Here is a 14,500-nt window from a genome sequence, read left to right on the forward strand (position 1 = left end):
CCTCCCTCTAGAAGAGTTGTAAGTGTGCATGAAACAGACACATAAACCCTGGTGGAAGATTCCTCAGTCAGGAAGAACTTTTGGTATTTGAAGTCTTGAGGATGCTTGCACAGTTCTGTCAAGTAGTCCAAAATTCCATGGAACTTGTTCAGGATACTTTTAATCCCTCACAATGATTACCTGCTCACAATTTTGCCACCTGACTTACAAGACCCAACCTGTCTTCTTCTTCCCCAATTCAAAAGTATATTCTATACTCCTCTGCAGCCATCCACATCAGGTCATATGGAATATTTAATTTTAATTGCTACAGAACATTTTAAAAAAGCTTTTAGAGTGTTCCTGACAACCAGTAAAAGGGACATATCATGACCAACTGTTCTGCAGTTTTCTACAGCTGAACAGCAACGAACATGTATGTACAATGGCATAATCTCAACTCCTAGGAGATTTGCGCCAAAATTCCAATTAGAAAAAAGACAATGCTCCATTTTGTTTTCACCTCCCAAACCAACTGGGCAACTGAGAGCATGTGATGCCAGGCACCTTTCTCCTACATGCAAGTAATTCACAAGGTTCTAGCATGAAAATGAAGCAAAATTGTGTGAATGGCTGGAGGTGCACTACAAACATTTAATGGGCAAAAAGAAAAACAAAACACAAGAGACAGGCTCTTCACAGAATGGCTGTCTATTTGGCTGTATGGACATAAGTAAGAATAAGGACAGCCTAAGTGCAGAAAGGTGGAGATAATTTTCATTTAGTATGGAGTTCATTTAGACTTGATGTGTCAGGTGCTGTTGGGAGCTGTCTTTAATTACCCTCTCCCTTCATATATCTATACAGAGAGCCCTACAGACTCCTTGCAGGATACTCCTTTGTCAGTCACATTGGATACAAAGTGGCAGAAATGCACTGAACTAAACCCTATTGCTTTCCATGGGGATGCAGAAAAGATCAGAGTCAATATAAGCTAGCATTTCTCAATGTTTGTCCCTGGCCATACCACTCACACGGTCCATCTATTGGAAGTACCAACGGAAGTAACTAGCAATGATGACACTGCCAGTACTTCTGGATTGAGAGGCCAGACGCAACACAACAAGCATTAGTAAGAGGCTCAGGGTAAAAGGGAGGGCTTTTTCAAGTGTGTGAAAAGCACATGCTTGAGCTCCTGCCAGCGAGCTGAGCCTAGTGCTTGTCTTGCTGCCAGGCGGTGGGGGTCTGAGGGTCCTCTGAGTACTATCAGATCTCTTCAAGTACACCAGTGGCATGAGTACCACTGGTTGTGAAATACTAATATATGCTCACCAACAGACAGATGGCATTGCAAAAAAACCTTAAATATCCCCACTGGATTTTTAGGTATCCCCAGTAAATGTACGGGAGCATCAATATTTCTCTCAGTAACACAAAAGCTTAACAAAACTATGAAACCTACTTATTGAAGCAATTTCAGAGATTAGCGAGGGTGGGGCTTTTGAGAAAGACTAGAATTTTGTCATGCTAGCTTTTTACACTTAATTAAAGAAGTGCAGGGGACAAATCTTAAAGAATCAAAAACATCAGCAAATCATACAGTTTGTAGTGTTACATATATACTGATTTTTTTTTTTAAATTCTGGAACTGTCTCTAATTAACATGAGAATCAAAGCTAAAATGCACAATAGTAGTTTTGTTTTTGTTTTTAATGTAATTAATGACCATTCTTCCAGCCTATCCCAGGCCTGGTAGAGTTGCATGGCTTCCAGGTTGTTTATATACCCATATTCCCGACACTGTAACTGCCCCCCACACACACACTTTCACCCCTCCCCTTTCAGTATCAACTCATAGACTCTCTAGCAAACTGCTTACTCAACCCACTCTGAGAACAGTAGGATATCAACTCCTGTCCTAGTTTATCTTACAGTTTCTCTTAATCCTTTCTCTGAGGATTTGGCACGCTTGAACAGAATTTGCTGGAAGGTTCCCTTTTTGATACCTAATAATGGTCATAGTTTCACTTGCAATGTCAATTTTTTTTCTCCATTTGGGCCATAAGGACCTTCCTGAGTATTTGCTCATGTACAGAAATGTAGGAACAGGAGGGTCAACTTACCTCTCTGTATCTATGACAGCACTCATTTTAATGATTTGAAACAGTTGAAAAAAATGAGGCTGCAGTCACAGCAACTGTTGATTACTATAGCTGTGATCCACAAATACAGGACTAGGATAACCTGGTACTGCTCACATGGGGGGGAGGAAGGTAAATTGGTCTGTGGACCACTCAGATGCAGCATTTTAATGCTCCTGAGAATCCTAATTTCATTTGCAAGAGTCAATGGAGTTTGAGAAATGTCTTTAAAAGTGTGGGTGTGTGTCCCGCAATTTGTTTTCCTGACAAAAGTTCAGAACCCTTGAGTTCAGCTTCTAATTTGACAACATTCTAACACAAAAGTGAAATGGAGGTAATCACACAGAGTTAATAGCCAGGTGCAGGAATTCTGTGTTATGAATCTGCCTCTTGGATATAATTAAGACATGGCTTATACTGCTGCACATCACCACACGGCAATAAAGGAGTCAGTTGGCGATTCTGGTAACTTTTAAAAACTCTACAGTTAAAGTATCCACAGCCAAACTTACACACAACAGGATAAAATAAATGCTGACTGGGCTGCGAATTATTCCTAAATGTCAATGCAAGATGATCATATGTAGCTGTCTTATACTTTCAGACACTACTAACTAGCCCATCTAGTACTATTTGTTCCTTACATACTACTGTATGTAGCCCATTACATACTACTGTATGATCCATTCAGTACAATCTATACCAACTGGCAGTGACTCTTCCAGAATTTTGATAGGTCCTTCTCAGCCCTACCTGGAGATGTCAGGGACTGACTGCATGCAAAGCATGTGCTTTACCACTGAACTACATGTAATGGAAGATCATCAGATCATCAGGTGGATGATGTGGTGTTGACAGCGATTCCATGTTTTGACAGCTGGTTGACAGCTCTAGGAAGGGCAGGTCTGGCTCCACAGCTGTAATCAATCAAGGCCAATGGGACTCTGATGGACACCTGAGCTTCATTTGACCTTGATGGGACTTTGAATGGACATGGACTAAGAGATGGCTCAGCTGAGCCTAATTTGAACTTAACAAGGTAGCTCACAGCTGAGCTGCATTTTGGATTATGAGACATCCAAGGATAAAAGGCAGCTTCAGAAGGACTAAAGGCTACCCTGACCCAGAGGGAGACGCCACCTGACCCAGAGGAGACCTGACCTGGCTTACCTGGACTTTGACCCGGCATATTGACTTTGGACTGTGAGCTGGCAATCTGCATTTATTGGACTGGGACCTGACTCTTGACTTTTGCTTGCTGCACTTGTGAGTTTAACAAGGGTAACTAATCAGCCTTAAGTGGGCACAAGGCCCAGTGGGGAGGAGCTGTAGCACAACACTACAATCCTGTCCTACACATAGGCAGCAGGCATGCCTTGTAGGAAGAAAGATAAGGAATGGAAAAACAGAAGAGGATAAGTGCTTCTGCTGTACCAGTCATTTATGAAACAAGGAAAGAAGTTTGCTTGGTTGTTGGCTCTTCTCTTTAGTTTTAAGAAAGCCATCCTAGTTGTTACAAAACTGAGATTTGTGCAGCACCAAGATACACAGGGGTTTTGAACACATGCTCACAAATATATGCTGGCTTTTTTTTTTTTTTTTTTTTAAGACTCTGTTCCCATCTCTAATTTGGTGCTGGAATGGTTAGTATTAATTCAAGGTTTTGTTTTGTTTTTCCACTGCAATCCACAATCTGATTGGTTGGCAGGTCACACTGGCACTCCTACCTGAGGTATTTTAGCGCTAATGATTGGTTCCTGTAAGACTATTCTATAACAGAACACAGGAAGAGCAGTTCAAAAAACACAGCTGTGGAAGGAAACAATCACACAAAAAGCCCACCAAAGGGCTTACCAGCCTTTTCTTTCTAGAGGATGCAAGCACGCTTTTCAAAGGCTTTTCATAGACAGGTTTCATCTTAAGATGGACACTCTTGCATAGCAAACCCTTACAAATGGAAGATGAGCCAGAAGCTGTTGCTTCCCACAACCCTCTGCACCCTCAGGCTGGTTCCCTGAATTTTAAATACCAAAGAGTAACAATTTCCTGGGATAGCCTTTATCTTGAAAAATAAAGCAGTAAGCAGGGATGATTGCCCCAGAGAAGAAAAGAGAGATGAGGACAGGAAAAGGCAAAAGCAAAACCTGTGTGGGGAACAGAACTCAAGACCACTGTTTTCTTTTGTTGGCTTGTTGTTCCATTTCTCCTCACTACCCTTCATTCCTGCCAGCTGAGTTTCGGGGGGGGGGGGGGGGGGCTTCAGTCCAGCTTCTAAGGAAGTTTCCTCTGCTCTTTTTTTTTTTACTGTTAATATTCAGTTTTATACTCCCCATTCATGTTACAACAGCTATTTCCCCCACAGAGGCAGGAAAATAAATATGCAGCAAATTGTTTCAAGGGAATAACAGCCATTTGATTCATGCCAGTTAAAACAGCAGAGAGTAAGGCTGTTCACAAATTAATGCTGGCGTGTATTCAGCCTATTTCAGCTCAGCTATGAGCACTCCAGCAATGAGAAAAGTTTGGTTGATCTTCCTTGAGACATCTCCTTTTTTGCAGGGTTCTGCCCCCCCCCCCCAAGTCCTAAAAGTGGGGATCTAAATTGCTTATAGCAAAATGACCAAGTGATGCCTGCCTGCCAGCCATTTAGGACTTCAAAACATTTCAGTGCCAGGGGGTTGTTCAACATGAAGTGGTATGAAGATCTTATGTACTGAGAAAATTGCTAGTTGGTCACAAATAACTCCTTTCACCTCAAGTAAGGAAAAAAAGATATGAAGGGATTTCAACAGAAGCAAAGAAATTACCTCACTTAACAATGGTTATCATCTGCATCCCTGCAAGGGATGATGCTAAGCAAGCAATGCTATTCATTTGCTTGTCTTCTCATTGCTTGATAGGTATCCAGCTGCCTCCTCTGTATGTGGCAGCAATAGAGGAGTTTGGGGGAAATCCAGCATCATTTTTCTATATACTCTTAAACAACCTGTGTACAGAATTCAGCCAAGGGATGGAAAGTGTGTGCATGAGCCACAAATATGGCGACACTGACAGTGAACAGAAATATAGAACATCGTAGTGATGGTTATGTTTAGCCGAATGCCTCCCATTTGCTTTGGGAGGCCTAAGCTGGCCATGTGTCCCTTTCTGGAGCACCAAGATGCAGGCAGACCAGGAGCACAAGAACACTGCCACATTCATTAACCAGCAACGAATTCCAAAAATGATATGCCTTTTAACATTTGGAGATTTTCTAGAATATAGAGAACACTAAATTTACCTTTCCTAAATATAATACTATGATAAGGTTTCTGTAACATCCAGGTTGCACCTCTGCTGTCACTATGCACATTATTGCTCAGTTTGTATATACATCTGCTGAAACTGCTAGCTAATGCATATGAGGAATTATACAATATCTCTTTAAAATAAGAAGAGACAAAAAATATTGTCAGTTCTTCTCATGAGCCAACTATGGTCATTCAGATGCACATGTGAACCAGACCCTGGAGTCTATGGAATTCTCAGTACAAGACTGGCTCCTAAGGTCACACAATAACACTTTACAGTGGACCCTCAGTGCTGAGGGGCATCCATTTCAGGACCCCCTGCCCCACGGATGCTGATTTCCATGGATAATTAAATATCTGGAAAGCCCTAAAAGGACCTTCTGGATGTGACTGGAAGCTCCTTTCGGTCACATTCAGGAGGTCATATGAGGCCCTCTAGTGCGGGTTGGCACCCGCACTGAATCAAATCCACGGGTGCCAAACCTGCTGATAAAGAGGTCCGACTGCATACAGTTAATGACACATTTTAAAAGCTTTAAAAAAGGATGGTGTTTTACCTAATGTTTTCACTTGGGAAAACTATGGACAACCAACTGAGGGACTGAAAAGCACTTTGTTGTATTTAGGGAACTGAACAGCAAGATGTTACATATTACCCTAGTACCATTTGATATAAAATGCCCCCAAGAGAGTTAGTATTATAGAAACAGAATGTTAGGAGTTGGAAGTAACCTTCAAGGTCATCCAGTGCAGCCAACTACTCTACAGTATTCCCGACAGGTAGCCACCCAGCCTCTTCTTGAACATGGGAGAGGCCACTACTGCATGAAGCAGAATGTTTCCATATCTATGCTACATGACTTTTTGTGAACCTTGAGTTTCCTTAGTCTACAGTTTACTACGCAAGATAAGCCTTCAAAGTATCTTAAGGGAGGAATGGGAAAGAGTGAGGGAAATGAAGAGCTGAGGCAAAACCAATCCTGTTATTTTTGGATCCAAATTATAAGAATCAGAGAATCATTGACAGAATTTTTAAATCTGCTAGGTATCTCTCAGGTTATCAAAATTATACTGTACGTATGTGAAAAAGACACCCAGTAAACTGACCCTGGCAATCGTCAGGAATCCCAGAGGCTCAGGCCTTGCACCCGGGGCAAGTGCAGTGACAGAGAAACATGCTTGCATTCTTAAATATATAAATGTATATATCCACAAATAAAAAAATCAAGTAAATTATATATATATATATTTTAAAAAGCAAACCAAAACATCAACAACCACACACACAAAAAAAAGGCTGGCTTGTCAGGGGTTGGGGATGAGAAGGCTCCGGTGTGTGTACTTACATAGAGGTCAGCACCGTAAAATCCGTCCTGGTAAACCACACTGCAGAAAATCCACACAAAAACAAAAGACAAAACAAAACAAAAAAAGAACAGAAAACACATTCCGGTTATTGAGGACGGCAGCATGCACATGCAATTTTACACAGGCAGGTGATGTATGAATCCATAACCTGGACTTTCGGGCAGGAGCAAGTCAGCGAGAGATTGTGTGTGTTCACGCACGCTAAACAGCTCCATGTCATCTCCCATGGCATGCAGGCGGGCAGGGCAGAAGGGGAGACAGTATGCAAGGGGGGGAGAGGAAAAGGATAACCCTCATAATCATACAACAGAGTTTAGAAAGAAAAAGAGAGAGGAGGGAAGGACCAGTGCCCTGAAGAAGAGAAACATGATTTGAGAAACCTTGACTCTAGTTGTCAACCCCCTAAACACATGGACAAACTGGCTTCAAGCAGTACAAACAAGTTCTTTAGGAGGAGTTCATCAAGGGCTTGAGTCCACCTAGGTCAAAACACACCAAGAGTTGTGTACAATTATGCATCTTGCAGCCTTGTGCGATCATTTCTGATATCCATACATCACCTGCTTTTTTACCCCGTACATTAGACATGCGATAAGATTTGGCTGATCACACAAGCATGCAAAATATTATTGTTCAGCATCTCAAAAGTACTGATGTGACACCTCAAGGGGGGAAAACGTCAATCAATTCTGATCAAAGTAAACACAGAGAAACTGAACAAAACAAAAAAAGAAATACCCACAATGTATTGCTTTCACTAGCAGAGATAATGAGCTAAAGGGTTAGATGACTGACGCAAAGTCCAAGAATTGAAAGGTAAGGGGAGAATCCCTGATAGTAATGACACATTCCAGGGCACAGAGCAGCAACTGCAATGTTTATGTAGTCTGGGCTTCTCTTTTGATTTCAACAGCTACTAATTAGCTTCTCCCAGCACTTCCTGAAGCAAAACATTTGGAATCTGGAAGCTCCCAACACCTATTGGAATACTCTACTCATAGTGTAAACAAGTCTGTTTTGGTAAGGTAAAACCTCAGGATAGTCAGAGAAGGAAGAGGGTTTTTTCCCTACAACTCTGGTTGTAAAATTGCATGCTTGAGCAATGCACCACTTTTCCTCACTTTATTCCCCTAGATATACATTATTACTCCTATTAAGAATAATTTATTCCCCTTATTTGAGATCCTCAGGTACATGCATATATCTGGCCTGCCAGTTTGCATCATCACTAATGCATCAGTTTGCATCATTAGCATTACCCTGCTAATTGGGTAAGAGGCACTTTTTCAAGTGGGTGCTCCTTTTTTTAGCAGGGGGAGAGTAACTGGCCCACCTCACCCCAGCAGTGTCTGTTCTAGTGGCTGTCTGCTGGTATTCATTTGCATCTTTTTAGACTGTGAGCCCTTTTGGGACAGGGAGCCATTTAGTTATTTGATTTTTCTCTGTAAACCGCTTTGTGAACTTTTAGTTGAAAAGCGGTATATAAATACTGTTAATAATAATAATAAAGTAATAATAATCACAGGTTAGATGGAAAGAGAAGGTATTACTGTATTTATACATTTTTCCATATGCTGATTGCATTTTAAGATGATGCCACAATTCTCCCACTCTGATCAAAATACACCCATGGCAACATCTTAAAATGCATACATGCATGTATACAAAGTAACAAACAACAAGGCAGGCCAGCTTGGATATACGTCTGCTTTATAATCACTGGGGACTGAAATGATGTAATCTATTGCTAAGCTGAAGTGATCAGGTGGTATACAGGCACATAATGGTTGCAATCCGTACCCTATGGACAGAGCTGCACTCAAATTTTGATCTATAAAAATACAGTTCATATGAACTACTCTTACATACAGATAGTAACATCAGTTCTACTGTGAGTGGGAGGTCATATGGCCAACTATAAGGGTATAATTATAGAGCAGGGGATGGTTTAGGGATTTATTTACTGGTTTGGTTTATATCAGCTCCACTATGAATACAAACGTGTCACTGGCCTTTTAATGAAAGCATTGAAAGTGGCACAGTGGGAATCACATTTTGTACTGAATAAAATATCTGTTGAAGGTCCTTTATTTCAATAACCTCTTGTAGCAGTAAGTTTCCAACTAACACACTGAAAAAGTGTCTTCTTTAACATTCCAGATTATAGGAATGTCCCCTTTACAGCAATGTGTAAGCAATGTGTCCCCTTTACAGCAATGTGTAATACTGTACTTAGATGAACTTATTTTAAAAGGCTGAAGGGAAGTAAAGTGGCACATTAATTACCTCCAGGAAATTCGAGACTTATTTGCTTCATTTGTAAAGCTGCCTTTTTCCCCCCTACTTTATATTGAGATGAACTGTACTAGGGAAAAAAAAAACCTTCTGAATTCTGTCAAAGGAACCAAAACTCTTATTTCATGAAGAAGCACTATGGATTCCAGCTATAACGGGTCAATTGTTCAAATTAACTTGAACTGTTCTGGACAATCTGAGACAGATTGACTTGTGCTGTCTCTGCCCAACCAAAGTGCAATTTTACATCACTTTACCATTTAAATTATCTTCATGATTTTTAAGTGGGAAGTATCTCTTTACATAGCTGAACTGGATTTAAATATTAATCTCATTGTGTTCCCAGACACTATTCTCTGAGTACATTACTGGGGCAGCCTCTATTTTCTAGCTGTTACTATCAGGGATAACAATATATAAGCCTAAAACATGTACTTATATCAAAGTATCAACAACTTTGATGTGAGTCAGTGTTATAAGGGTTACCATTAACCCAAAGCAATGAATTCAGTGGAATGACTTAGCAATTCTCCCTGTATGGCTAAGGAGGATGTTCCAAGTAACTCCCTGCTGTTATATAAAGGTAGAATATATCTATACACTTGGGAACTGCTCATAGTTTTCCTGAGGATGTGTTTTAAATTATGGGCACACCAATCCCATCATAGGGTTGGGATGTAAGTTTTAGTCAGTCATCATTAACTAAACTTAGGATACAGACTGTAGTTAGTTAATTAAGGGGTTCCAAACTTAACTTATCATGTCCCAGAACATTCCTGTAAATCACTGTGGCGTTAGATAATTTGGCACATGTATGACAGCTTCTAGTCAGAAGAAAAGAGACTTGAGATCCAACTTGCCCTCTCTAAGAGGTTTCTCCCTTACTCAAGTTTCCTCTGAGAAGGATTTTAATCTGGGGAAGATGATTGGAACATAACACTACAAAATAAATAGCATTGTCAGATGCAAAGTGAAATCTTAGAACTAACACTTCTGGGTTACTGGCACCCTGTCAAGGCTTGAAACACATCCCCCCCCCCCGAAAAGCAACTCATGCTTTTGACACAATACAGCAGTTTGTTGCTACAGACACATTTTCATGCTATGGAAATAATCAAAATCTAAAGGACAAAAATACATTAATAAATATTCAAATGTATCACTGGTGTCCACTTGTTTAACTTCCACTTTCCTGCTCTTCGTGTATCTTACTTTAAAAATAGATTGGGTTGATCTTTTGTTTCAACCCTTTTCAAAATGTCTCCAACTGAGAAAGCAAATCCATTGTGGGTAACTGGCTCTCCTGTGTCCTATTTGCTGGCAATGTGCCATGAAGTCAACAAGCAATGCTTGCCACTTCTGGGGAACACGATGAAATCAGACTTCAGAGAGCAGAAGCAGCCTCACTCCACAGACTCTACACCCTTTCTGTAGGCTCTCTTAGTAGTATTACTACTCATCTTTCACAAATGTCAGATGATTCCCATGCAGCCAAACTGCTACCATATGCTAAGAGGAACTGGCAGCTTAATTTAAAGAGCTGCCTTCCACTCACGTGCTCCCAAGATAGAAATTTTTCCCCAATAACAAATACAAAATTTTGGACTGCATCTTTTCCTGGTGCAGAGCATCCTGGTGCTGCCATATCCTGACTCTCACAATCCAGCTATATTTAATCTTTAGCAAAGCAGCTACTCATCAGGTGGTGCAGAGCACTGAAATTCTGGTTTCAACTCTTACCCTGGGTAAGCTGGGATGGCGGCTGGAGGTACTGCCCGCACTGCGCCATACACTGTCCGTCCACGACCCCTCAGATGGGCTCCCCTGAATGCGGCTGCTGTGGTGGCTGCAGTTGGGTAAGGGAAGCCAGGAACTGTGAAGACAGACAGACAAGGAAAAACATGAGAAGGATCATTACACCTGCTCAATTAACAGTCATCTTTGAACAGAATGATAAGCAACTCCAGAGCTGTGGAATGTTCCGCACCTGTCCTGCAAAGGAGCATGCTTTTAGAGCCTTGATGACATTGCATATCTCTTGCCACACCATGGCCCCGAAGGGGAGGTAAGGTTGCAGAGAGGCCTGGCATGCAAGGGGTTAATGCTGCATCATGCCTCATTCATCACAAACTGCAATCATTTCCCCCCTTCCTCCATCCCATGTTGATAATGCCATGCAGTCTTGTTAGAAAGAATCCGAGAAGCACGGAGAGTTGCTGCTAATAAAGGCAGGTGACTCTCATATTTTATGGGAGGGGCACTTTAAATACTTCATCATGAATCCCTTAAATTGATAAGTTGAAAACAGGGCAATATATACATTTGTCTCCCCTTTTGCCACGCATTCCTTTCTCACCCACATTAAATTTAAAGCTCAGAAAGGTCATTAAAAAAATTCAATGTAGGCCGCCAAAAATCAATCATAAGGTGCCAGTTTACCAAGAGCCCATCTTCTGGCAAAGGTGACCATTAAGTGGTTCCATGTATATTGGGCCCTGTTTTATTACACTTCATGCTGGAGTAAACTGGCTCAGGGCAAAATGATGTCAAAACCTTGGAAGGTAGCTGGGAACATAATGCAACAACAGATATCCAGAAGGTGCCAGTCACAAGGCAAAAATTCAACCCAAGGTGCTTCCAGGAGCATGCCACAAGGGGGCCTGCAGTGGACTCACAGTTCATAGCTTGAATAATATGTACTTCGCAATGTGGCCTGTTTCATGTCTTCAGTTCTAAAGTCAAGCAATTGGGCTTTCCATATGCATCCACCCTTATGGATTAAAGTGCCCTTAAGAATTGGGGAAGCTCCAGCCGCAAGCAGGAATGCAAATGCACTGCAAGCGGAAAAGGTCATGGCCACTAACCAGAGAAGGAGCACCTCTTTTTAAGAAGGCCCATCCTTTCAAGTACATATTATACAGACCGAAAAGAAGAGGGCTAACAGATCACTGTTTACTCAAGCACAGTAACAATACAGGGGCCAATAGGGGCTACTTACTGATTAAAGGAATGTAAGTGTTAATACCCCCCCTTCCTGACAGGGGCACTGCAGCGTCATTGCCCAGCGAGACATCTGCTTGAAAACTGGATGCTAATTTAGTTTTAAAAAGAATAAAAAATGTAAAAAGGTTATAAAGAAACAGCAGATTGAGAACACAAACAAACACCACTGCAGTTCAATGGCAGAAACAGAAGCATCCATGTCAAGTTCTACCTGCATATAATTCAGGGCCATACACTGCTCCAACCACAGGGCTCAGCTTCCATCCTGAAACAAAAAAAGGTAGAAGTGAGTGCCAAGGTCTACCTTGGGGAGGCCAAGTCAATCATTATGTGCAGCATGGCTCCTGGTGCTTCGCTTCCTCTCTTTATTCTTTGCAGAATGTGCCTATGAATCTTCCCTCAATACACACAGCCACAATGTTAAAAACGCTGTTACAGGCTGAAATGGTACCTAGAAGCCTTGTGTCTGCAATGGCTATTTCTTTTCCTCGCTACACATAGCCACAATATTAAAAACGCTGCTATTGGCTGAGATACTTCCAAACGTTTGCATTCGCATGGCAGATTGGTTTATTGTCCACAGGGTGTTGATGGCAATTATGTTGACGGCAGTCATGAGCCCATTGTAAAGTGAAATAACTTGTTGCATAGTGAACCTTGTTTTACTATGGAGAGTCCACTGTAAAGTGATTTGATTGTAAAGTGGACCCACTGTAAAGTGAAGGTCCACTGTATAGGTATTTGAAGCAGCTTACAGAAGAAAACTCATTAGCTTGACTTGGAAAGGCCCTCTTCCCAAAAACCCAGGCATATACATACACACAGAGTTGTATGTCACTGCTGTGACCATGCAAGGGTTAATTAGGATTGTGAAGGTTTTTAAATCTGCCTAGTGAAATTCCTCCACTAAACAAGAAAAACTGCTAGCAGTTGCTCTACCAACATCACATGATCTGCATTAAAAACACGCACTCATCAGATCTAAAGGAACTGACCAGCCCAGACCAGCAGTGCTTGTTGAGAATTTGCTAAGAACGGGCATGCTAATAATTGATTTATCATTCATAATGCACAGATATATTTCAGTGAAACTAATTATGTATTCTTTATTCATCTTAAGAGAGAAAAAATGCATCATTTCACTTAGTAAGCTGAGTGAAATCATACAGGTGGGTCCCTTGGTATCTGTGGGGAGATCCATTCTCGGACCCCGCCACTGACACTGAATTTCACAGATACTCAAATTAGCGATCTTCGCCACACTAACCCCTCTGAAGGAGACGAGAGCTGTGCTCTGGTCTCCTCAAGAGGGCTTTCTGAAGCCCAGAGAGGCAGCGCACATCCACCCTGGAAGGCTTCCCCAGGCCTTAGAAGCTCGTAAAAGGCCAAAAAAAAAAGCCATTCTGCCATTCTGAAACCCGGAGAGGTAGCGGGCAGATGCACACTGCCTCTCTGAGCTTCAGAAAGGCCTCCCGAAGGGACCAGAGCACAGCTCCAATCTCCTTCAGAGGACTCTGGTGGAGCCAAGTCCAGGGGGCTTGTGTTGAGCCAGATCTGCAGATGTATAATCCAAGGATAAACAGGCTCCACACGTATCTTTGCAATAACCAATTTTTAAGTATCGAGCAATAGGAAACAAAGTCAGCGATAAATGTTCCAGAAAACATTATTTAGCAGAAATAAATTGGTAGCCTAGTTACAGGTATTTCCCATCAGGAGTCTAAAACGTATAACAGCCCAATCCTGAGCTGCCTGGCTCCCAGGGCTGCAGCGATGCTGAAAATGGCTGCTGCTGCACCCTGAGCACTCAGTGGACAGTGCCAGAGGCTCCTTGGGAGAAGAAGTGGCCCCGCAATGGGGCTACTCGATTCTACGGCGACCCAAGGGTCGGTGTAGAATTAAGAGCCTCTGTGTTGAGTGGGTGACATGGTGGCTCAGAAGCCTCTGGTCCCGACATGGTCTCCACCAGTCCTGCCTCCCTCCTGCTCCACTCCCTCTCTCCACACCCCCATCCCAGAACGCCTCCTCCCCCCACCACCACCTATCTCTCTGCTGCCTGAGCAACCATCAAGCAGCAGAGTATTGGCGCTAGCCCAGCACCGGCCAGCACTGAGCTAGATCTGGTGCTCAGAACCCCAATTGTGCTTTATGGCACATTTGAGACAGCGTGCGCGGGTGATCAGCCAACGCACACTGCATAGGATTGGGCCCCAAGTCAGCTAACCGAACAAAACTGGGAGAGGGTAAAGCTTTAGTATCCTGCACAGAACACATTAGTGTCCCAGATTTAATCCCCTGCACCTCTTGTTAGTAAGAATGTCAGGAAAGTTATCTGCCAAAGATTTTGGAAGCTGTTCTTCAGAGAGGATACTAGTGAACTAGATGGAACAATGAGCTAAGTACAAAGCAAATCCTTGTAGAAAC

At 42.2% G+C, this 14,500-nt stretch overlaps 1 protein-coding gene across 9 annotated transcripts in view; it reads right to left on the reverse strand.

The window, feature by feature from the left end:
- RBFOX2 (RNA binding fox-1 homolog 2) overlaps positions 1-14,500 on the reverse strand; it is a 211,174-nt gene that overhangs the window by 11,729 nt on the left and 184,945 nt on the right. For 3 of the 9 annotated variants that reach the window (XM_066634148.1, XM_066634145.1, XM_066634154.1), the window contains 4 exons: positions 12,288-12,341; positions 12,072-12,164; positions 10,814-10,946; positions 3,848-3,890 (listed from right to left, as the gene is read on the reverse strand). In XM_066634148.1, coding sequence (XP_066490245.1) covers positions 3,848-3,890; positions 10,814-10,946; positions 12,072-12,164; positions 12,288-12,341 — 323 coding nt within the window. Of the gene's footprint in view, positions 1-3,847; positions 3,891-6,756; positions 6,797-10,813; positions 10,947-12,071; positions 12,165-12,287; positions 12,342-14,500 lie in introns of all 9 variants that reach the window. The other 6 variants (XM_066634149.1, XM_066634147.1, XM_066634153.1 and 3 more) reach the window with 5 other exon arrangements.

Source organism: Tiliqua scincoides, chromosome 7 (assembly GCF_035046505.1).
Source record: "Tiliqua scincoides isolate rTilSci1 chromosome 7, rTilSci1.hap2, whole genome shotgun sequence".
Lineage (NCBI taxonomy): Eukaryota > Metazoa > Chordata > Lepidosauria > Squamata > Scincidae > Tiliqua > Tiliqua scincoides.